Raw genomic sequence first — 25346 nt, forward strand, 5'->3', positions numbered from 1 at the left:
GCCAAACAGGCAGGACAGCAAATATCAGAATTTCAGAATACAAGGACTACATCTGGTTTTCACCAATACAGCCACTCTGGTCTTGCTGACCATGCTCTGGATACCTGCCATAGAATACGGTGGAAAAAAGCCAGGATAATACACCGTAGTAAATACAGATATGAAAGGCTTTTCATAGAATCAGCTTCAGCCCTAAGAAACGATCCAAACCTCAACAAATTTGGCTGCATGAGACTTCCTCAAATTTGGGAAACTTACATCAGAAGACCTCCAAGCCCAATCGCCCAAGAATACCAACATCGCCCGCTAGAGGGCACCATCAGGACTTTAGGAGAAATAATAGCTTCATTCTTCTTACTCATTTATTGTTTGTGCTGTGCCTGCGTGCACGTATCTTGTACATAAGTTCTTGAAAATGGCAGCGTGACGTTGCCGAAATATAGAAATATATCAAAATTTATTTTAATGTATATCCTAGTACATTGTAATTTCCTGAAATAATATAGTGAAAAAACATCCTTTACATAATAAGCTAAACCTGTTATGGTCAAATAAGATGGCTTATATAAACTGAATTCTGGTAATGATAAGAAGGTTAATTTCATTTCCATAAGCAGTAGGTCAGCTAGTTTTTGGCCACCTTGGCAAATTCATAGATACACACCTTTTTCTAGTGTGCCAAATTTGAAACACTGTCAAACTCTCTTGTTACTGGAGACCTTCTGACACAGACAACCTTGGCACCTGCCCCCCCAATACCACTGTGCTCCTACACTACTGCTTCATAGTTTACTGTGTCTTTATCCTTAATGCTTGCTCTCTCACTGGCTGATTTGTCTGTTTCGAACATGGATAAAATCTTCACACATACATGAGACCAACAATGACAGATCACATTAAGGATTCCTCCAATTTGAAATGGGATTCCAACCCAGGGAATTTCATTTAGTGCTTCACACTACTGCAGTGATAAAGAGCTGCTTCTTTTATAATACTGTTTACAAGAATATCATCTCATTCTATGTATACAAGTAAACTTATACAAGATAATATAAGGTATAAAACAAAAGAAAAAATTATGATTATCAACAAAACAGCAAAAGTTATCAAAAAAAAGGGGGAGGAGAGTGGTGTTTCCTTGCTGTAAGGAAAAATTTGTTATAATTCTTGACAATTTTTCTGAAGTTAACATGTGCTGCTAATTTCTATCATTAGAAAATACAGATTTAAAACACAAGCTTTTCCTTGCTGTTATTTGGCTACAAATGATATGCAAAATCCATAGCTTGTAGCATAGGAAATCATCTGTTTATATCTGCAAAGTATACTAAACATTAAACGAAGCATAAAATAAGAAATATACATACCGTTAAAGAAGAAAGCATGACCAAAAATATAACATTTCAACTGAAAGAAAACACTTTTCTCACTTCTTCATTTTTTTTTTCTTTCGAATTACAATAATTAGGTACTCAAAATGTTGCAGGCAACATATATTGGCCTGGTAGGCTAAGTGGATAGCATTTCTGCTCTTCAATCAATAGATCACACATTTGTATCTCACTGTGAGCATGGAATTTAAGGTGACAGATGTAATACTGTTTACACTGAATTTCTCTGAGATGTTATTCAATGTAAACAGTATTATAAAAGAAGAGGCTCTGTATCACTGTAATAGTGTGATGCATTCTGGATAAAAAGCCCAGAGTTTGAAATCCCATTGCACATAATACTGTGGAATTTACTACCAAAAACAATTGATAGATAAAGTGGAGACAATCAAAGACAAAAACAAACAGAAGAAATATGGACAGCTTTTAAAGATATTGTACATAAGCAGCAAAAGAAGCACTAGGACAAAAAAAGTGGTTAGTACAAAACCTAATTAAAGATAGTCATGGTATAAGAAGTAAAAAGCTTCACTGCTATCTGCAAGATAAATCAAACACAGTGTATGAAGAATATAAAACTATATGGAATAAAGAAAATTGCAGGATAAGGAAAATTAAACAGGAATACTGGAAAAACTACACCGAGGAAATATATGAACATGATTTTTTATAGTACACAAAGAAGAAGAAAATAATACAAGGATTATTTTCAAACTCTATACACAAAATATCACCAGTTTTGCAAAACATAATTATGAATAAAAATAATTGGAAATTTGATTGATGAGCAACAAAGATTTAGAAAAAAATAGATTAACAACAGATGCAATATTTATATTAGAACGCAGCAAGTAGAGAAATTACAATGCAAATTGTTTCCATGTATTTTTTACTGATTTAAATAAAACATTGGATAGAATACAGTTAAGATATAATAGCCATATTAAAAATAAAAAAAAATACCAAAACAAATCTTGGAACTAATTGAAAACATACACAAACAACAGTTCAATAATAAATACAGAACAAGGATGGACTGAAAAAATTAAAGTAACCAAAAGAATTAGCCAAGGTGACTCAATTATTTTTATGTATTTATTCGTATGAAGTTTCCTCCCCTTTTCTCCCCTGTCCCTATTGGGGCGAGTTGAGCCCCCTCATAGGGGGGGGGGTAGGTAATTATGGCTGTAGATCTGTGTGTGTTCATGGGGCCGGTTTGCCTGCTTGCAGGATGAAAAACACCAGATAAACTGGCAGGAAAAACTCTACTGCCCGCTCTAGCCCGGCTAAGTTGGCTATCGCTGAGGAAGATCCTCACGTCTTCGACGGGAATCAAACCTGGGACACTCCTTCTCCAGTCATATGATGGCGAAGCACACAGCCATTAAGCAAACTGCACGGAGATGACTCATTAAGTCCCACTTTTAACTTTGTGATGAATGAAATTACACAAATTGGTAGAGTGTGGAATAGAAAGTGAATATGTTGATAAGGGAATCATACTAGTATAAAATACTTTACAAAAATACTAAATACATTCAATAATGCAACAGAAAAGAAAAATATAAAGATAAACAGAAAAACTAAAGCTATGACAGTTCCTAGAAAACCCCCACACAACATAAATTTGAAATCATCATCAAATTCCTGACATGTACCCTCAAATAGTGTACAGGATATTATGATAATACTATATGAAAAACTTACATCATTACTAACTTCTTATCAACAATTTTCCTCCAAATCTATCTGTTATCTGTCAAGACTCCACCATTATCAGATATTTCTGTCTTCTAAGGCACTTTTACTGTATTAATAGATCTATATCCACAAAGAATATTGTTGTCTATTCTGTGTTGAGCCAAGCCAGATTTATCAAATTTCCTATCGCAAATAAACGATTGATGCTCTTGTATTCTCTTTCGTGATGAGCATCTAGTTTGTCTGAAGTAGGATACATGGCAGTCACAAGTAACTTGGTATACACCAGGAAGATATATCAGTGAGTGTTTTATCTTTTGAAGAGAGGGGAACACATATTGTAGTATAAAAGTATAAAAGTTACCACTAAATTGCATTTCTTCAGAATTCTGGAAATCGGTTCTGAAACACCTGAAATGTATGGGATTGGAACTCAGTGCACTGTTTTCTTGTTATTTAGGTTAGGTTTGTAGAAGTCAAACAGATGCTATGTAATCTTTTCTGAGAAGATATTTAATTTCATATATCATGTGATATTTAAGAGTTCTTCCAGTAATTGATGATTTTATAATTAAGAGAAAATATCTGACACTTGAATTAAATACTATGGTCAATTACTAATATTAATCTGTTGCAATTTGATAAAATGAAATTTTGTTAATAAAACAATATAAAATTACCAGCATTAAATGGGTGAGCATCTCTAATGTATCAGGAGACAAATCCATGCTGGGAGCATTACTGAAATTTTCTTTAACATAACGAAACATACCAGCTGCCCTCAAGAAACTGTCAACTGCAGCATCCACACCAGAACTTTTACTACGATCCTATTAAAAGATAACAAAAAAAAAAAAAAAGAAGATACAAGTACAGTATGAATCGGAGAAAAGTAAATGAAAATGATATGATTTACTTATCTTGATGGGAGGGTGGGTGGGAAGGAGAAGAGTGCATGTGCACACATGCTTTGTATCAATTATGACTGTATCCAGTGGTTATAAATGCTAATTTCATTTATATATATATACACATATGCACATGGATGTATAGTCAGATAAGTTGAAAATGGCAATCAATTTTTTAGAATGCTCACAAAGACAGTGTTCACCAAAACTGAATCTAGAAATTGTTAAATTTCACTTAACTGCTAACACTTAAGTGAAATTTGCAGTATCAACATCATTCTGGTGAATTAATTTCCAATTTCCAAAACATGAAAATATTGGTGCGTTAAGATCGCCAAGTAAAAGATAGAATTGCAAACTTGGCAGTAGGTCCACTTTTAACAAAACAATTATTGCTATTGTGCCCACAAAAGTAATAATTGTTTTTAATTTTTATGCAAGTTTTAGGACTAAAATGATACACAGAAAACAGGAATATATTACTCATTACCCCAATAAATAAATTACACCAACTGGTTTCACAAACTAAAAGAGAACTGGAATTTTCCTCAGATTTACACACAAAAACAAATACAAATGTTACAAAGTTGATTAAATGCTGAAAAACCATTACAATGCAAATAAGCAAGTTTATGCTGGACAGTCACATAAAAACACATGGCATGTGTTTTTGGGTGTGCAAGAGGAGCAGGGAAACGGGGAGGCTCAGGGTGGACAGGGGTTCACAGTGTGAAAAAGGTGGATGCTGCGAGAGGAGGTGAGAGCATATGTAGACAGGAAAGAAATGGGATGCCCTGGGATCAACACGAAACAGTTGGAATTGAAAAGGGTTTTAAAATGAATAAGCAGAAAGGGAAATTGCACCAGTCGAACATGGAGAGATCACATCGAGTGAGTGGTATCAGTGGAACTAGCTGTAGATATAGAAATGAGCTGTTGTGTTTGTATACAAATGCTAGAAGTATAAGAAACAAGGCAGATAAAATAGTTGCATTAATTGCGTCAGTTCACTCAAAGATTGTCGGAATAAGTGAGACATGGTTGGAAGAGGACGACATCCTGACAGGAATAGAGATAGAAGGGTATGATGTGTTTCGTGAGGATAGAAGGGGTAAAAAGGGAGGGGGAGTGCTGCTGATGATAGAGAAAGAGTTATGTCCATACAAAGTAGAGATGCAAGACGGAAATAGTGCCAGTGGTTTTGAGGCAGTATGGTGTGAGATAGAGGTGAATGGAATCAAATACTTGGTTGAATGTTGTTATAGACCAGGTAATGTGGATGGAGGCGATAATGAACTGTATAATCAAAGTAGTTAAGCAAATAAGAAAAGGGTGATCATAATGGGCGATTTTAATTATGGCAATATTGATTGGAATGATGAGATAGCAACTGGAAGTAGAGAAAATGAGTTTCTTGAGTTTTTGAGGGATAACTACATCAGACAGTATGTAACAGAGGGAACACGAAGATTGAGAGTCTTGGATTTGGTCATCTCATCAGAAGATGTAATTATAAATGAGGTGTCAAATCATCCACTAATTGGTGACAATGACCATAAAGTGATTACCTGGTTCCCAGCAGTGTGAGGACCTCTGTGAGAAAAGGGTATATGTGGAACTACAAGGGGATGATTATGAAGAGCTCAGGAGACAGCTTGCGGGTGTAGCATGGAATGAGGAGTTAGCTGGAAAAGAGATCAATGCAGCTTGAGGGATTTTCAAAACTATCTAGTAGATGCAATGTCTAAATGTATTCCAAGAGTGAGAAGGTTAAATAAGGTAAGTGTGAGATCAATGAATAAAGAGATTAAGCATACGATACAGAGAAAGAGGGCATTGTGGAGGCAGCATAAGAGAAGTGGACATAACCAATTACATGAGGTCTACAAAGACCAGGCAAGGAGGGTGACTTGGTTGGTGAGGGTAGATAAAGGGAGGTATGAACAGCAGTTAGCTAATGAAGCCAAAAAGAATCCAAAGGAGTTCTTTCGATACGTAGCCAGCAAAAAAAAGAATGATTATAGAAGGATGACATTGATACGAAAAAATGGTATAAAGACAGCTGTTGCAGAATGTGTGGTGGAGATACTTAATGAGCAATTCATAAAGGTCTTTCAATCTTGTGAATGTGACTTCATGGAGAGATTGAGAGTGGTAGATGATGGGGAAGAGAGACTGATTGTAAGTGAGCAAGAGGTGTATGGAGAGTTGAGTAAACTAGATGTTAATAAGGCTGTGGGACTTGATAATATATCGCCACGTATTCTGAAGGAAGGTGCCAGGCAGTTGACACCTGTCTTGACATATTTTTTTAATACAAGTCCTGCACTCAGTCAAGTCCCTAAGGAGTGGAAGGAGGGCAAGATTGTGCCACTACATAAAGGAGGTGAGTGAACTCAACCATCAAACTATAGGCCTATCTGAATGTCAGGTATTGTGGTTAAGTTGTTGGAGAAGCTTCTGAAAACTAGGATCCAGAGTTGGGTTGACAACAATGGTATTATCTTTGATGGACAGCATGGATCTGCTAAAGGAAGGTCATGTTTTAGTAATCTACTTACATCATCATCAATTTCCTGACATGTACCCTCAAGAGGTGTACAGGATATGATAGTAGTACATGAAATATTTACATCATTACTTACTTCCTATCTACAATTTTCCACCAAATCACTCTGTTACTTGTCAAGACTCCAACATTATCAGATCTTATATTCTATCGTCTAAGGCACTTTGTACCGTATCAATCCACCTATATCTTGTTCTTCCTCTGGGTCGTTTTCCTGCCAACCTGGCAGAGAACACTTGTTTTGCTAATCTTTCCTCTCACATTCTGTTCAAGTGACCATACCACCTAAGATTAGCTCTGCAAACGCATTCCTGGATGCTGACAATGTCAAGTTCTTTCCTAATATCCTCGGTTTTAATATGATATTGCCATTGATGCCATCTGTTCACGACTCTAATCTTTCCCAGGACTCTCATATCTGCAGTCTCTAGTCTTTGATCAAGTGTTTTACTTCTGAGCCGGCTCTCAGATCCACCAGTTAAAACTGGTTTGAACACTGTCTTGTATACAGCTAATTTATGTACCAACTAAAATTTCTCTCTTATTCCATACAAATTGATTCAATTGACTTCCCACCATACCAGCTTTGCTGATTCTGTTGTCTATTTCTATATTTAATTTACTATCATGAGTAAAAATCGCGTCCAAGTAGCTGAAATGTTTTACTTGTTCCACATGTCCCCCGTTCACAACGCAGTTGACATTTTCAAAAATTCCACCTATTTTCACTGTCTTTTTAATGCTGGCCTTCATGCCATTGCAACAGTTCAATTTAGTCAAGGAATCTTGCAAACTTGTAGTGGATTTATTTAGAAGTATAACATCGTCTGCATAATAAAGCAAAGAGCTGACATTAACATCTCCAATTCTGATATCATGTTTAATACCACTTTCCTTCATAATATGATCAACATAGATAATGAATAACAGAGGTGATAATGTACATCCTTGTCTCACACCACATTTAACATTAAACCATCTTCCTGTACTTCTTTCAATTCTAACTGCTGACTTACAACTCCAATAAAGACTAAGTATTGCTTGATATAATGCCCCATTGACACCATATAATGTAGCGTATTGAATAGCTTCTCGCTTGGCACCTTGTCATATGCCCTTTCCACATCGACAAAACTTAAATACAGATCTTTGTTATATTCCCATGCTTTCTCAACTATTTGTCGTAAAGTTAAGATCTGATCCTGACAGCCACTATTTGGCCTGAATCAGCTTGTTCTTCACCAAGCTTTTCTTCCACAATTCTTCTCAACTGTTTCTCAAGTATACTTGCATAGATCTTGCCAGGAACACTCAGTAGGGAAATACCTCTGTAATTCTCACATTCAGTTTTATTTCCCTTTTTATATATGGGTACTATTAGAGCTCTACTCCAATTATCGGGAATTCGTCCCTCTGTCCAGGCTTTCTGAACTATGCAGTGCAGCCACTATGAGACTTTCATACAATCATATTTCAGCATTTCTGGTCGAATATCATCTACTCCTGCTGCCTTTCCACATTTCAAGCCTTTGATGGCATTTTTTACTTCAAGTATGGATATGTATTCCTGACTGTATGCCTGTTGAGTGTTTTTTTACCACTGTGCTATAGCTGCATTTTTCATTTAGCAATTTTTCGAAGTAATTACTCCATACTTCAAGGATATCTTTTTCTTCTGCTTTCATGTCACCTTTATCATCTGTAACTCCTTTTACAGCACTCTTTCCTCCATTTCTAAGCTTCTTCAACAACCTCCAGAATATCTTACCACCTTCTTGATATTTATTTTCTATGTTCTTGCCAAAATTCTCCCATGACTTTTGTTTAGCCAGTTTTACAGTGTTCCGCTTTCTTACATTTGTCTCTGTATTCTCCAAGAGCAAAAGCTGACTTGTTTGCCAGGAACTTTTGATATGCTTTCTTCTTTTCCTTCACTGCCTCTTTAACTTCCTGTGTCCGCCATGGAGTTCTGATTTTTCTATCCTTGCAGACAACCTTGCCACATGCCTCTCTCGCTGAATCAATCAAGGTTTACTGCAAGGCTTACCACCAAATCTCCAAGGTTTGGTTCCTGTTCTCAAAATCTTTCATTTTTTGTTCAATAATCTTTGTGTATTTTAGTCTACAGTTCACATCTGAGAGCTGCTCAACTTTTATTCGCTTTAAAACTTTCTTACATATTATTCTTTTCAATATGAAATTCAATTTTATCCTGCTCAAGACTAAATAGTGATCACTTCTTCCAATTTCAAATCCTCTCTACACTCTGGTGTCCTGCACCAAGGAGAAAACATCACTATCAACAATAACATAGTCAGTGAGACTTTTCTTATTCCTAGCCTCTTCTCTCCATGTGAATTTGTGCACATTTTTATGTTGGAACATGGTGATAGTAATAACCAGTCCATGTCCTGAGTAGAAATCCAACAGGTATTTGCCATTATTATTAGCTTTGGTCTTTTCTCCAAATTTTCCCAAAATATTTTTGTATGTCTCACAATCATTTGCTACTCTGCTATCTAGATCCCTAACAAGGACGAACGTTTCCTTTTTCATTGTGTCAGTTGCTTTTTCTAAAGCATCAAAAAATTCCTCCACTTCTACCTTAGTAGAACCTTTTGTGAGACCATAGGCACAAATAAGACTTGAATAAATTGAGTGATTAGGCACGGAAATGGAGATCTGAGTTCAATGTTGTAAAATGTAAGGTTTTAAAATTTGGAAAACAAAAATGGGATGCAGAATTTATGCTTGGTGAGGATATATTGTTGGAGGTGAAAGAAATAAGAGATCTAGGGGTGATGGTGGATAAGGATCTGAAATTTAGGGGACACATAGCCAAAATTGTAAAGACAACACAAAGGCTTCTGGGAATGATGCAGAGGACATTAGAAGTAGGGAGATTCTAGTTCCGTTGTATAAGGCTTTGATTAGGCCACACATGGACTATTTTGTCCAGATTTGGTTACCTGGTTTTCAGAAGGATGAAGAGATGTTGGAAAGGGTCCAAAGGCAATTGACTAAGGTTGTTTCTGACCTCTGGAATGTCGAGTATGAGGAAAGATTGAGAAGATGCAACCTGCAGAGTCTGGTGGACAGTAGGAAGAGGGGAGATATATTATAGAGACCTACAAGTTATCAAGGAGTTGTTATAGAATCAATGCTGGAGAGGTTCTACATAAAATAGTGGGAAATCGGGGGAGAACCAGAGGTCATTCCTGGAAACTGTGTAAAGAGGGAGTGAGAGGCAGGTATTTTTCATGCAGAGTTGTGAATGATTGGAATGCCTTGCCTGAGAGTGTGGCATCTTCAAGGAGTTTGAATGTGTTCAAGGCACGGTATGATGAGCTGTGTGAGAAATAAAAGGACCTCCCAGATGAGTCTTTAACCCCATGAGGTCTTGAGGTAATAGTAATAATAATGCATTTAGCTGTCTGCAGCTAGTGACTGAAGGCGATTATTGGCAACACTGAAATCTACAATGCTGAAAAATTTAATGAAAGATTTTCATATATCACTTAATGTCAGATCTATTCTGTGATCCTTGCAAATGGATGATTGCGACAGATTCCTTGAGAAGTCTAGAATAAAAGCTCTCTTTTAAATAAGGCATAGTTAAAAAGTTCCAATCAACTGTTGACTGGTATTAGAAGTATAGCTGGGCTAAACCAGATCTGTCTTTTCTTCTGTCGTCAACATCTGCAACATGTTCCTCCTTTCTCACCTCAAATACATGGCTTGTCAGTTCTATACAGGCCAAACTACACAAACATGGAATTCTACAATAGATACTCCTGGTTATTTGTAGAAAGGTGTGATATCTTGAGGAGACTTCAGAAGGTTGCAAATAGTTTGAATTGATTTAAAACTTACTCTGATGTTATGATCTTTGAAAAGAGATGCTATTTTAATTGATATACTATTACAAAATTTCATGCCGGCTGAGGCGTCGCCCGGCTTAAAACAAGGCCCCCGTTGTTTTCGCCAGGGAACCAGGACGAACAGCTAAAAGTCAGCTACTGGAGCAAATCTGAAAGCACACCCCCCCAACTCAACATCACCAGAGTTAAAGATCGGTACCATCAAGAAAAGAAGCCTGAATGGCAAAGAAATGGAGCTAGTTGAGGAATTAGATAGGTACCAGATTGACATAATAGGGGTGACTGAAACAAAAAAGACAAAAACTGGTGAGATCTTTCTGAACCAATAAATACAAAATGTTATATTAAGGAAATGACAATCAAGGAAAAGAAGGAGTAGCCATAGTACTCAACACAAAATAAGAGGCTAATCTTCTTGAATGGCATGCAGTCTCAAGTAGAGTGATGTGGGCTAATATCAGAATGGGGAATTGGACAATGAGACTTATTTGTGCCTATGATCTCACAGAAGATTCTACTAAGGTAGAAGTGGAGGAATTTTTTGAGGCCTTAGAAAAAGCAACTGACACAATGAAAAAGGAAAAGTTGGTCCTTGTTGGGGATTTAAATAGCAGAGTAGGAAATGATTGTGAGACATACAAAAATATTTTGGGAAAATTTGGAGAAAAGAGCAACGCTAATAATAATGGCAAATACCTGTTGGATTTCTGCTCAGGACATGGACTGGATATTACTAACACCATGTTCCAACATAAAAATGTGCACAAATTCACATGGAGAGAAGAGGCTAGGAATAAGAAAAGTCTCACTGACTATGTTATTGTTGATAGTGATGTTTTCTCCTTGGTGCAGGACACCAGAGGGTACAGAGGATTTGAAATTGGAAGAAGTGATCACTATTTAGTCTTGAGCAGGATAAAATTGAATTTCATATTGAAAAGAATAACATGTAAGAAAGTTTTAAAGTGAATAAAAGTTGAGCAGCTCTCAGATGTGAACTGTAGACTAAAATACGCAAAGATAATTGAAGAAAAAATTAAAGAGTTTGAGAACAGGAACCAAACCTTGGAGATTCAGTGGCAAGCCTTGAAGAAAGCCCTGATTAATTCAGCTAGAGAGACATATGGTGAAGTTGTCTGCAAGGATAGAAAAATTAGAACTCCATGGTGGACACAGGAAGTTAAAGAGGCAGTGAAGGAAAAGAAGAAAGCATATCAAAAGTTAATGGCAAATAAGTCAGCTTGTGCTCTTAGAGAATACAGAGACAAATGCAAGAATGCTAAACACTGTGTAAAACTAGCTAAACAAAAGTCATGGGATATCAAGAAGGTGGCAAAATATTCTGGAGGTTGTTGAAGAAGCTTAGGAATGGAAGAAAGAGTGCTGTAAAAGGAGTTAGAGATGACAAAGGTGACATAAAAACGAGAGAAAAAGATATCCTTGAAATATGGAGTAATTAATCTTTGAAAGACTGCTAAATGAAACAAGCAATGATGACAGCACAGTGGTAAAAAACACTGACCAGGCATGCAGTCAGTAATACATATCCATACTTGAAGTAGAAAAAGCCATCAAAGGCTTGAAATGTGGAAAGGCAGCAGGAGTAGAGGATATTCGACCAGAAATGCTGAAGTATGGTGGTATAAGAGTCTTACAGTGGCTGCACTGCATAGTTCAGAAAGCCTGCACAGAGGGATGAATTCCCGATGATTGGAGTAGAGCTCTCATAGTACCCATATATAAAAAGAGAAATAAAACTGAATGTGAGAATTACAGAGGTATTCCCTACTGAGTGTTCCTGACAAGATCTATACAAGTATACTTGAGAAACGGTTGAGAAGAAGTGTGGAAGAAAAGCTTGGTGAAGAACAAGCTGGATTCAGGCCAAATAGAGGCTGTCAGGATCAGATCTTCACATTACGACAAATATTCAAAAAAGCATGGGAATATAACAAAGATCTGTATTTAAGTTTTGTAGATTTGGAAAAGGCATATGACAAGGTGCCAAGAGAGAAGCTATTCGATACTCTACAGTTATATGGTGTCAATGGGGTATTATATCAAGCAATACTTAGTCTTTATTTGAGTTGTAAGTCAGAAGTTAGAATTGAAGGAAGTACGGGAAGATGGTTTAATGTTAAATCTGGTGTGAGACAAGGATGTACATTATCCCCTCTGTTATTCATTATCTATATGGATCATATTATAAAGGAAAGTGGTATTAAACATGATATCAAAATTGGAGATGTTAATGTCAGCTCTTTGCTTTATGCAAAGAATGTTATACTTCTAAATAAATCTGCTACAAGTCTGCAAGATTCTCTGACTAAATTGAATAACTGTTGTAATACATATGGTATGAAGGTCAGCAATAAAAAGACAAAGACAATGAAAATAGGTAGAAACATTGAAAATGTCAACTGTGTTGTGAATGGAGAACCTGTGGAACAAGTAAAACAATTCAGCTACTTAGACACGATTTTTACTCAAGATAGTAAATTAAATATAGACATAGACAACAGAATCAGTAAAGCTGGTATGGTGGGAAGTCAATTGAATCAATTCATGTGGAATAAGAGAGAAATTTTAGTCGGTACACTAAATTAGCTGTATACAAGACAGTGTTCAAACCAGTTTTAACTTATGGATCTGAGAGCTGGGTCAGAAGTAAAACACTTGACCAAAGACTAGAGACCGCAGATATGAGAGTCCTGAAAAAGATTAGAGGCATGAACAGATGGCATCAATGGCAATATCATATTAAAAATGAGGATATTAGGAAAGAACTTGATATTCTCAGCATCCAGGAATGCATTAGCAGAGCTAATCTCAGGTGGTATGGTCACTTAAACAGAATGGGCGAAGAAAGATTAGCAAAACAAGTGTTCACTGCCAGGTTGGCAGCAAAATGACCCAGAGGAAGACCAAGATATAGGTGGATTGATACTGTACAAAGTGCCTTAGACGATAGAAATATAAGATCTGATAATGTTGGAGTCTTGACAAGTAACAGACTGATTTGGAGGAAAATTGTAGATAGGAAATTAGTAATAATGTAAATTTTTCATGTAGTACTATCATATCCTGTACATCTCTTGAGGATACATGTGAGGAATTTGATGACAATGACGGTTTTGTGGAGGAGTCTGTATTGGATATTCCAGTTACCGGGAGCCAAAGAGTTCAAAAATAAAATCCTATCAACTGTTTTTTTGGAACAGCCATTGAGAATAAAGTAAGTCATCATTTTGTATAACAGAAACTGCTCTGTTCTTTAGTGTGTGGATTATGCCTAATTTTTGGAAAGGATGGTGAAGAGGCACGAAGATAGCATCCTGTATGTGAACAATAAAACACTGTTCAGTGGAGCAACACATTTTATAAACAAAAATTTGGACTTGCCATGAGCAATCCCCTCTCTCTTCCTGCATCTGACCTTTTCTTGGAGAATTTTGAAGACTGAAAAGATTAGAAAGAACATGATGAGAAATTAATGGACATCAATTTTCAGTTATACTACTGACTCACCATATTAACTGTTCATTCTCTGATTCATCTTAGGGCAGACCACCAATTGACAGGTAAAGCACAATACAGACCTCTCCCAGTGAGGTATCAGATAAATTTTCAGACAAAGAAATTCTTATGGCAAAAGAGATACATCCTATATGCAGGAAATGGCAACTAGACTTGCCATGTCGTAGACACCATCAAGTAAAACACCAATACCTTGATTATTGAAGGACTGAAGAGTTCATACTATGTTCAGTTGACATAAGAGGATTCCACTCTCTTACCCTTTCTCCATTTTATCTGGTGCTTCACAGTTTTGTGCCACACACTAATAGGGTGCTTATTATCACCAACTCTTGGCACAGGGTTGGCACTTAACCTTTGTGCAATCAGATATTCCATTGAAGAGAACTGCACATTTATTAACTCTCTCTGATTGCTTAAACTTCTTTTGCTATTCAATAATATTCATAGGCTGCCATTATAATTCACCATATTGTGAAAATCACTATTCTATTCAACTTCTAATCCCTGAAAGTTAATTTTCTTCAGTCTGATTACCCAAGCAGTAAAGTCATCTTCCTGGTGAATTCAGTGACAACTAAAGCAGACTTGCCTTTCCAATTTCCAACCATACAAGAAAAAATTTTCCTCTACATATTCCTAACAAAATAAGCATCTATTCAACCAATTCAAAAAGCACAGAGATAAAAGAAGTCCACCACAAAACTAAAATCTTGACTTATTACCCTTACCTCAGTCCTTTCTACAATAATGAAGAGAGTAATCAACAGTCAACTTTTCACTACCTGGGAGCCTTACAGTTAATTAATGACTAGTGGCCGATTCCATCCCTAGATCTATGACACATTGTGAAACATTGCATGGAAATGTTTGGAAAAAATTGTAATGATGCTCTTGACATTTCCAGAATACTTTGTCACATTTGGCATTAAGGACTGCTTCCTGTTGTCTACCTTCCACTTTTACCTGGCTAGCCAGTTTTCTCTTTAGCCAATCACGACATATCCAGTTGAATGGCTTCCTCTCCTCAGATCTGTCCATCAATGAAGGATGAGAGAGAGTTCTCTTCTATCACATACCTTTTTTTTTCCATAATAAATGACCCATCATTCAGTACTTTCGCTGCTGTCTGGATATTCAATTCCTCTTTTATTTAACAAACCTTGCAGTACACAAACACACCAAACTTCAAGATATCCTATAAACTATAATTTAAATACACACATTCATGACATTCTTCAGTGAAGTGGGGGTAATCTGGTCACTACCAGATTATTGTGCTACCAAAACACAGCTTTACCTTCTCACAAAAAATATCAATTCACCTTCTTTTATCTCTGATAATATACAAATTGCTAGACAAGCTCAGTCTCTTCTTGGAATGAAATTTATTTCAAGTCTTTTCTGGTACAAATGAATAACTTTTTCAGCCTAAAAAAAAATTATCATTCTTTTCTGCTCAAGACGATATTTTTTACTTTCCAGTTAATAACTTTGTATTAATCCCAAATCCAACCAAACTTAGAATATAGTTTTTTTTTGTTTGAAATGGTGCATTAAAATCTTTCCTAAAAATTCTTTATGCTGTCCAGAAAACAGTTTCATTTCAATCCCTCTTTCACTGACCCAATTCAATCTCCATCACACAAACTATTCTCTTTCTCCTACAGGAACTGTACTACTTCAGTACTTGTAGGCCCACCTGTTAATTATTGATTGATCCCCGATATGGCAAAAATCCAAAGTCTAGTAATCTTTTTATTCTTTGCAATCAGGTCACCTACTTCCAGTAGTTTAATTCACATATCATGATGGATGGATTTCTTTTTTTAACGGGAACGAATTTTTCATGATTATTACACATTTTTATCCTTATTACTCTTTTTCATAATTTTATACTGATAATTAATTATAAAACTAACTTGTTTACATAATTTGCGGTACAAAAAAACTGTATTGTTATGGTAGTAAAAAGAATTAGCAATTGAATTTATTATATGCTGTTCGGTACTCTTCAGTATTAATACAGTTCAGTATTAAGCTAAACTGAAATGGGTAATCTTCCCCACCAGAATGTTTTACTAGCTATTTACTAATTTACACTGACACACTAGTATATGGAAAATACCAAAATACTGTTATATTACTCTTTTTCTATATTTTCCCTTTTAGCCTTTAAGATTAGTCTATACTTAACTCGTTGTTCTCTTAAATCTTTCCCTTTTTTAAACAAACAAAATCTTTGGCCGCTCTTAAGTTTAATCACGTGTAGGATACTTAATGATTAGGGCTTTGTCCTAGAATGAGATGCGGCCATTAAACATATCTTCTGAGACAGTCCACCTGATAAGCATTGACAAATTTATTTTTTAACTGTGCCAGCCAATACCGAGGACAGATGAGATTCTTATCCAGGATGGCTCTCTCAGAGTGATACACAGTAACTAAACTACAATAAATATCTAACTTCTGTTCACTATATTCTTGCATGCAGTCATGGTCCGCTTCATTAAATTATACACGTGGGTTCTTCCTGCTAAGTTCGATAATATTTTTTATGAGTGGCTGTTTGAATTCATATACCAAACCAGATCAGGCAGGTACTAAGAAACATTTATTAATTAAAGAAATGATACATGAAAGCCTTACTACTAGGTAATCTGAATCAAATTTTAGTAAGACCTCTGGTTCATTACTACTAATGAAACACAGGAACAAATTTGCTTGGATCACCTCTATATGTAACTTAACATTATCTCATCACAAGTTATCACACATTCTACACTCACGTGGTCACTAGTTATAACACTTAACACAACACAATTCATACAAAATAAATAGAGCCCTTCCAGGCAGACAGTTCTCAAACACAGATGGGTCTATGCCAAGTTGGAGACAGTTCCTAAAGTTGCATATAATAAGTCCACTACACAAATGTTCCTTGGAATACACACAATTCTTTAACTAGAAAATATAATACAAGGGTCTACATTACCATCTCTGAAATGATACTCGCTCCTTTCTTCTGCCTTGTCTGGGCATCAAGGCTTCTTCTCGGTCTCCTGCTCGTCTGGTCACCTTCGACAACTGTACGGTCAGATTCTCAGCGGGGAGGGCGATATGGCTCAGGAGCTTAGCCAGAATGGATGGCATCTACTTGGTTTTTCCGTCGCACGATATAGCATAGCTATCCTAGTCCAAGGAAATAGCTAGCCCTATTCCATACGCTGTGGAAGACGACTCATACCTTCCACGGCCAGCCTGGAACTTCTCCGTAGGTGCAGACTGGACCAACGTCCGAGAAGTCAAGAAGCAGGAACCAAAAAAAGCCCCGAGTGGAGGTTGGTTGACCTTCTTGTTTTCATGCTCTTCCCAGTGTTTCTCGTATATCACAATGCCTGCCAACGGTCACGTGGGTTTTCATCATGGCATCCAGCTCCTTCCACTACATCGCACATGCTTTTGGCGTGTTTTCTTAGAAAGCGCTCTAGTTTCTCTTTCTCGTAATTTCTCTTTCCCTCCGGCCATATGTTATTCTAGACGGCTAAAGTGTGACCCTTGGACCTTAGCTTATACACTTTGCTTTCTCATACTACATGAAATGGGATACTTTAAATGAATTAATACCTTAAATAAATTTACAATTAGACTTCCTACAAAACAGGTTAAGTCTCACATATTTTTCATATTAATTATTTCTTCACTTCTATCTTTCTGTTATTTATATATATATATATATATATACATGGCATTCATTGTCAAAACACAACATTCTCTACCCACAATCAAGGTTAGTTGTTCCTGAATAAATTAATGTTTTGTCCCACTTATATTTTGATTATTCAGGACACAACAATACCAATCATCTGATAAATTGATGTCAATATTTCTCAGGTAATTATTTCAAAAAATGCTGAATAAACTAATAGAATAAGCAGCATTACATATTACATATAATTTATCCCACAGTTATTTCCCAAAGATTCACTTTTTCTTTTTATTCTTTTTTTTTTTGTTACCTTTTAAGAGAGTTAGCTACAGAAGCTAATTGCCTCTGAATATAAATCCATGTTGGAAAACAATTAAAATTATACACTGCACAAACAATGATTAAATCAAAAGTAAATCATGTTTCCTTCTGTATAAAGTTAAATTTTTAAAACTCATGCATCTCTCTAAATCATTTTAATTTCATAATTTTTTCATAGCGAAATCTATGACAGAATTCTATTTACCTGTTTGGCTCCAATTTGGGTATAAAGAGCAGCAATATTAAAGAGTATGCTAGCTTTTTCAAAAGCAACTGTTTTCTGAATACTAGGAACTCCAGTTAAAGAATCAAACCTGTTAAAGAATTGAAAAATAACAATTTAACTGCAAGGAAAAAAAAAAAAAAATTCTGTCCAATTTCCTTGACAACCAAAAATATAAATATTAACAAACAGGTGATAATAGATTAACACACACAAAAAAACACAAGTCTGAAAGAATGAGAGTTCATATGACCATTTGAATGAATGAACATTTCATACACAACACAGAATAGTTGGTCACTTTCACGCATTTCATGCATAACCATAAAATTTCACGGCACAAATATAGATTTCACGTGCGTTTACAAAATTAAAATAACTAGCAAGCAGTTACATGGTCTCAAGGTTTCTTCTCCACTACTGGGAAAGCAAAGAACATTAACAAATGGAGAATAATTTAACTGAAATTAAATCACTAATGCCTCCGATTTTCTCAAACCTGTAAAAATAAAAAATCTCACCTAGTCACCATACGTAGTACAACTTCAAACTTTACATCAACAATTATTACTTAACCTCGTCACCCATGTATATCAATTCTTTTAAACAGCTTTCCTCATCCAGTATTCTGAAGGATTGCAAGTGACAAATGTCAATAAATTCTGTTTTGTTTCCATCACCTAATCATCATCATCATCATCATCATCATCACACACACACACACACAGAGGGGGGGAGGGAGAGAGAGAGAGAGACTTCATAAACTATAGGTTCTTTAACCCTTCTGGTTATATAAATCAGTAGAGTTAATACTGAAGTAATCTGCAGTAGTCACCAACTAAAATATACAAATAAAGACGGAACTAAGTCAATTCAACAACATAATTAAAAAACAAATCATACATATAGTATACAATGTGTGATTTACTTTTATGTTTATATATGAAAACAATTCTATGATATACAGACTGTGGCAAAAAGTATAAGTTATTAGAAATATGAAAGATTTCATACCATTCAAAGAAAATTCCCATGCTTCTATGTGGAGGAAAAAAACGTCTGTCAATGAAATAGAGGAGGTTGTAATATTCAAAAAGTAACTTAACACCCAACTGATCCCTGGTAGGTGTTCGTATAGCCTAAAATTTGGAGGAAGAAAAAAAAAGAAAACTAATATTTAAAAAAATATATAACAGGAAGCAGAAATAAATATACTTCTGTTGGTTAAATCTATTTATTATTCATTTTATATAAATTAACATTTTTTATGTTATTAGTTTTATTTAGAAAGAACAACCTTGAAAGAGTAACATAGTTTTGAAATAAAATAATTACATATTTCTTTTATTTGTACAGTTCTTTTGTATGGTATGTATATATGAATGAGAAAATAAGAGGCTATCCCTGGAAACTGTAGTGGAATGGAGGCTATCCCTGGAGTGGTGGTGAGCAGAGTGCACTGCCTGAGAGTGTGGCAAGTTTAAACACATTGCGTTTAAGGAGGCAGTTTGATAAACTGTGTGTGTGTGTGTGTGTGTGTGCGTGTGTGTGTGTGGTGAGGAAGGGAGAGAGGGCCTCGTGCAATGATTTGACTTCATGGAGGTCTGGAGCTAATAATAATAATATTATTATATAACACCTCCAGGGGAGTCCTAAGAGACTCATCAAGGGAGGGCACCTACTCTACAACTCTCCACCAACTGCAACTCCACCACTAGTATTTCCACAGACAATCACAAACATCCATGCCCACGGCAGGAATCAAACCTGTAGCCTTTTGGCTGGAGAGCGGATACGATAACCACTCAGCCAACCAGGCCGGCATATTTGTTAGAAAATACTTAATACACTGAGTTAGTTTTGCATTAAGAACACCCCCCTCCTCTATTTGCATATTCCACGTAATAATGAAGAACCACATGATATCGACGTCGTGTGTGTATACTATAAATGGGCACATCTATCCTCTGTACATGATCAGCAAACGTTTGCTAGTAATTGGAAAATGTGGTGCCAATTTCACCTCAGGCAAATAGTTGGGCCCGGAGAGCAGGTGCCAGTATTTTGGAAATAGCTGCACTTGTTGGCTGCTCCTGTACTACTGTATCAAGGGTATACCAGGACTGGACTAACCAAGAACAGACATCCAAAAGGACTCACATTGGTCAGACATACATGGTGAGTGTCGGATGTCATGACTGGTATTTCAGCAACAACATGCAGCTCACACAACTCACCCACCAGCACAACAGCAGGGTAGATCAACCAATTTCTGCATGCACCATGCAATGCTTCGCCTGGGGTTTCACAGCCAGAGACCAACAAGGGTACCCATGATGATGGCCAGGTACTGCAAACAACACCTTGCATAGGCCAAAGAACATCGGTAATGACCCTCAATTGATGGAAGAAGGTAATCTGGAGTGAAGAGTCCTGTTTCCTGCTGCACCATGCTGATGGCCAGTTTTCATTGGCATAAATAGCATGAAGCCCTATGCCCTGGTTGCACAGTTGGGATTCAACAGGCCAGTGGAGGTGGTGGTGGTGATGAACCTTGCACATCCTAGGTTCATTGGTCCCTGCAAGGGACCAATGATGCATGTGCAATGGTCCCTAGGCCCCTTTCACCAGATGGTGAATGCTACAGGAACCTGTCAGCCAACAATCTCCATCCATATCTGTAGGAGGTCTATCCTGATCATAGAGCCATCTTTTAACAGGACAACACACCTTGTCATCAGGCTCATACAACTACTGAGTGGTTGAAGGGACATGACAATGAATAATTATATTAATGACAATTAATTATTAACATGAAATTTGCCACATTGCCTTCTCCCCCCCCCCCCCCAAAAAAAAAAAAAATACCCTGACTGTAACCCAATTGAATATGTGTGAGATATGCTAGAACAGGGTGTGAGAATTGCTGATCCTCTTCCACGGAATGAATGTGAACTGACAGAGTTGCTGCAGCACATGTGGGTAGAGTTATGCAAAGAGGATGTTTGACACCTTGTGGAATCTGTTCCTAGAAAGAGAGGTGGACCAATGCGTTATTAGGTGGGTGTTCCTAATGCAAAGTTAACTCAGTGTATGACTTATTACAAATTCCCATTTAATGAAATCTCCAAGTGGTAGAGTTCTGCAGCCTGGAACAAAAAGGGTGAGGGTGATCCTTGCCTAAGAGGATAAGAGTTACTGGCCTGGTGTGAGGTTTGAAATGCTTTTTTTTCTTTTTTTAGGAGATAAAGAGAGAGTCTAACAGGTGAGACTGAAGGAAGCCCACTTAAATACCAAAATTGTGGATTTCAAAAATTAAAATTTTAGTAAATTATTAAATTTTGAATAAATTATTACCCCTATTTATTAAAAACAATAAAACTCTGAATTTTTTCCCCAAATTACTCATTATGTTCCTCCACATGAATGTTGGTGACTTTTATCCTTTTGTAAATGGTCATAAGATTACAGCATACAAACATTAGTTTGGCATGATCATTTGCTTTCCTGGTGTTGCTTGAGCATATACCCTATTGGTTGGTGAGCGAAGGCGGTATGGATTTGAATCATCCATGGCTTCAGTAAGATTCAATAATTTCAATGTTTTGTAGTATTTTCATTGTCACAATAATATAATTGAGACTATCAAGGCAATTTAACCTATTCACAGGTTGGGATGAAACTTTTCAGCCTGTCCTTGGCCTTGCAGCAAGACAACATGTTTTCTTGTTCTTCAATTTACAAATTGCAGATACACCACAAACCGTGGTGGGTTCTCTGACTAAAACTTCATGGAGAGGGGATGAAAAAAACGGATATATTAGAAACCAATAATTAAGGAGAATCCTAATATTTGGTTGGTATGTTTAACTAAAAGGTGTAAATATGAGCCCTGTGAGAATGACTGACAAATATAAGGGAGAGAAAGAACCTTGGTTCATATTTACACCTTTTAAGTAATTAAATATACCAACCAAATATAGGGTTCTGCTTAATTACTGGCTTCTAATATACAGTAGAATCCAGTTAATTAGGGCAGCCATTTATTTGGGATAAATCTTAAAGAGCAAAACCAAATTGAGAAAATTGCCAGAGTTTTCCTCACTTGATTGGGACAGGAGATTGCAGCACTCAAGATTATCCCTATGAAGTAATCGCCTGTGAATGATTTATTAACTTTGTTCCACACGTGTTTAAGGTAGCACATGTGAATGATTCAACTCATGTTATAAAGCATACTATCTTCTAAGGGTAACAGTTTCTAACTAGCCTCAGTTGCATGCACTTGTCATCTTTCATGCTGAGCTAACACCTAATCAGATAAGAGTAGAAATTTTTCAGTACTCTGTTTTTGGCTATTTTGGGGTTTAATTTTATTAAAAGTTTGGACCCTTACCAAGATGCCAAGTAAAGATTTGTCAACATCAGAAAACACTGCCTTACTAGACCAAAGCAAAGGCCATTCACCCCATACCAGTCGTCGTCCGGCAGAAATAACTGGATTACTGAAATCTATGATTGCACACTTGATACAACAGAAAGATAAACTGCAAGAAGAATGAACATGCCATGGAAAAAAGGAAACATTCCTAAAATGGAAGCATGAAGATGAGGATCCTGACATTAAGAATGTCCTAAATCAGCGGTTCTCCATTATAACTGAACCAAGAGTGTACCTCAGTGCTCCAATGTTAAAAAAGAAGTCATAGTAGCTGGCTAAGAAGTGTCTTCTAAGGGTAACAGTTTCTAACTAGCCTCAGTTACACCTTTTAACACCTGGGTCAAAGATTTCACATTGGATTACATGAAAGGATTTTAAAGATAACTGGTCTCTGTTTCAATATTGATGATAAGAGAAATTTAACCATGAACATATTTTACTATTAAAATTAATTTGAATAAATGATTTGTTGCTCAGTGAAATGTTAGTTTGTCTTTTCAATCTTTTTAATTAGTAACATCAAACTTCGCATGACTGGAATGGCTGCTGAAATGGGCCAAAATATTCTAGTCTTGATGTGTCCCAATTATCAGAATCTACTGTATCCTAAAACAACCCCCTCCCCATGTAATTTGCTGGGATGGAGCAAATTATATGTGATCCTATAATCTCTGCACATACATGTTCATATCTATAATGAGCATAATTAAAAGAAAAAAAAACTTATGAGAGGGAAGAGAGATTTGTTTGTGAAATATCAATAACTAATCAATAATAAACAATGTCTATTGTTTTGGATCCATACAATCTTGTATGGATCCAAAACATTAACAATGTTTTGGATCCATACAAGCATCCTGGATCAATGCTCTTAAGATTCAACGAGTCTTAAAAGCATCGTCATCTAGAGTAAGAGGTCTTCCAGATCGAGAACGATCAGAGAGAGAGATCAACATTTTTTTCTGCAAATCTCCTAAACCATCACTGACATTCTTTCCTTGTTGAAACAAAAACACCATACAATGACATAAATGGTGCTCTTCAACTTTAAAGTCCACCATATTAAAAATAATAATCTGAAATTTAAAAAAAAAAAATTTTAAATAAAAAAGTAATTCTAATATTTAAATAAAAATCAAAATTAATGATTTATGTGTTATTTAAAAAAATACAATCGGCTAAAAATGAACTATTAAAAATAATTGATTTCTTTCCGGTCCCCCTTATATATATGAAAATTTAACAGAAATTCAATATATACTTAACCTGGCGAATGTCTGTTAATTCTTGTAAAGCTTTCTCATACCGTCCTGTCTCCTCACTGTAGTGTTCCAAAATAAAGTCCTAAATATACATATTATTTTAAATTAAAAAAATAATAATAAATTATCTACTTATATTTCAACCTAAGATCAAATACTACTTCAAGAGTGAAAAGGCAATCTTTAGTTAATAACTAATTCAACTTTTGTATGACTCACCATGACAAAATTATTTGCAAATTACCCAATATCAGTGCTATATTAAAAATTATATATAATGAATGCATGCTCAATTAAAGGAAAAAACCATCTGTAGTAAGATAAAATCCAAAAACTTATAACTAAGAGCTAATTAAGGATTCTGTCTTATCTAGTAACATTTGTCAAATTTTTTAACCTATTTCCCCCCCCCCCTCCCATGTAGCTAAAGCAATATCAATTATTAATATCATTCTATAATAATTAAAGAAGTTCAGTTGCTGAACATCAGAAGTAATTACGATGTACATTTTCTTTTAAAATACCAAAGAAATAACCATTGCAAGTAATCTTTCATTCTGAAACGATTGTTCAATGAAAAAGAAAATACCGTATTTTTCGATAGATAATGCACACCTAATGTATATCGTGCACCCCCTAACATTTTCATCAATCCTTTTGATGTATAGATAACATGCATGCACCAACTAGCGGTAGAGTTAGGAAGTACAGACAGAGGATGGAGGAATTCTTTAAAAGCACATGTGTTGCTAGTAGCAGTGGTCGAGAACGTCATATAAAGATACAGTTACATTGATTGTAGAAAGTTGGGCTGCTGTAAGTGAAAACTGTGTGAAATGGTTTCATTAAAGCACAGGGAATGCAGCAGTGGTTTCCGGTGACAATGATTATGAAGCTGAAGAAATACCAAACGAAATTTTTAATGCAATCGATTCTTTCAATATTGAGTCTGATGAAGAATTTTTTGGATTTGAATAGCGTAATGTTCAATAAATATTAAGTAATACTTCTACTTTGTTTTGTTATTACATTTGATTTACCTCTCATACCTCTCAAATGTATACCGCACATGTTCATTTTTAACGATTTTAGAGTTTTTTTTGTATATATAATGGGCGCGTTACCTATTGAAAAATACGGTACTACATATTTTTATTATTATTATTTCGTATTTTCTTGCAGTATAAAAAAAAAAAATCACTGCACATTTAAAAAATACATTTACTACTATTTTACTGTAAATAGGTATGACTACATGCTCCCAAGTAATTTTTGTTCTAAATTGTCATGTGAATCCAGTTTTGAAAATAAATTATAATCTTAAATATCTGTAAGCTGAATTGGTGGGTAACCAATTTAAAAAAAAAAGGAAAGCTGAGCTTTCCTGTTTTTTTAAATTGGTC

General features: G+C 35.7%; 1 protein-coding gene across 2 annotated transcripts in view; it reads right to left on the reverse strand.

Annotated features, from left to right (window-relative positions):
• Positions 1-25346, reverse strand: part of Rhp (GTP-Rho-binding protein rhophilin) — a 288568-nt gene that overhangs the window by 86721 nt on the left and 176501 nt on the right. For both annotated transcript variants that reach the window (XM_090398531.1, XM_090398532.1), the window contains 4 exons: positions 23948-24025; positions 19255-19379; positions 18223-18331; positions 3773-3922 (listed from right to left, as the gene is read on the reverse strand). In XM_090398531.1, coding sequence (XP_090254657.1) covers positions 3773-3922; positions 18223-18331; positions 19255-19379; positions 23948-24025 — 462 coding nt within the window. The remainder of the gene's footprint in view (positions 1-3772; positions 3923-18222; positions 18332-19254; positions 19380-23947; positions 24026-25346) is intronic.

This window comes from Typopeltis vanoorti, chromosome 9 (assembly GCF_054136105.1).
Source record: "Typopeltis vanoorti isolate ZY-2024b chromosome 9, IOZ_Tvanoo_1.0, whole genome shotgun sequence".
Lineage (NCBI taxonomy): Eukaryota > Metazoa > Arthropoda > Arachnida > Uropygi > Thelyphonidae > Typopeltis > Typopeltis vanoorti.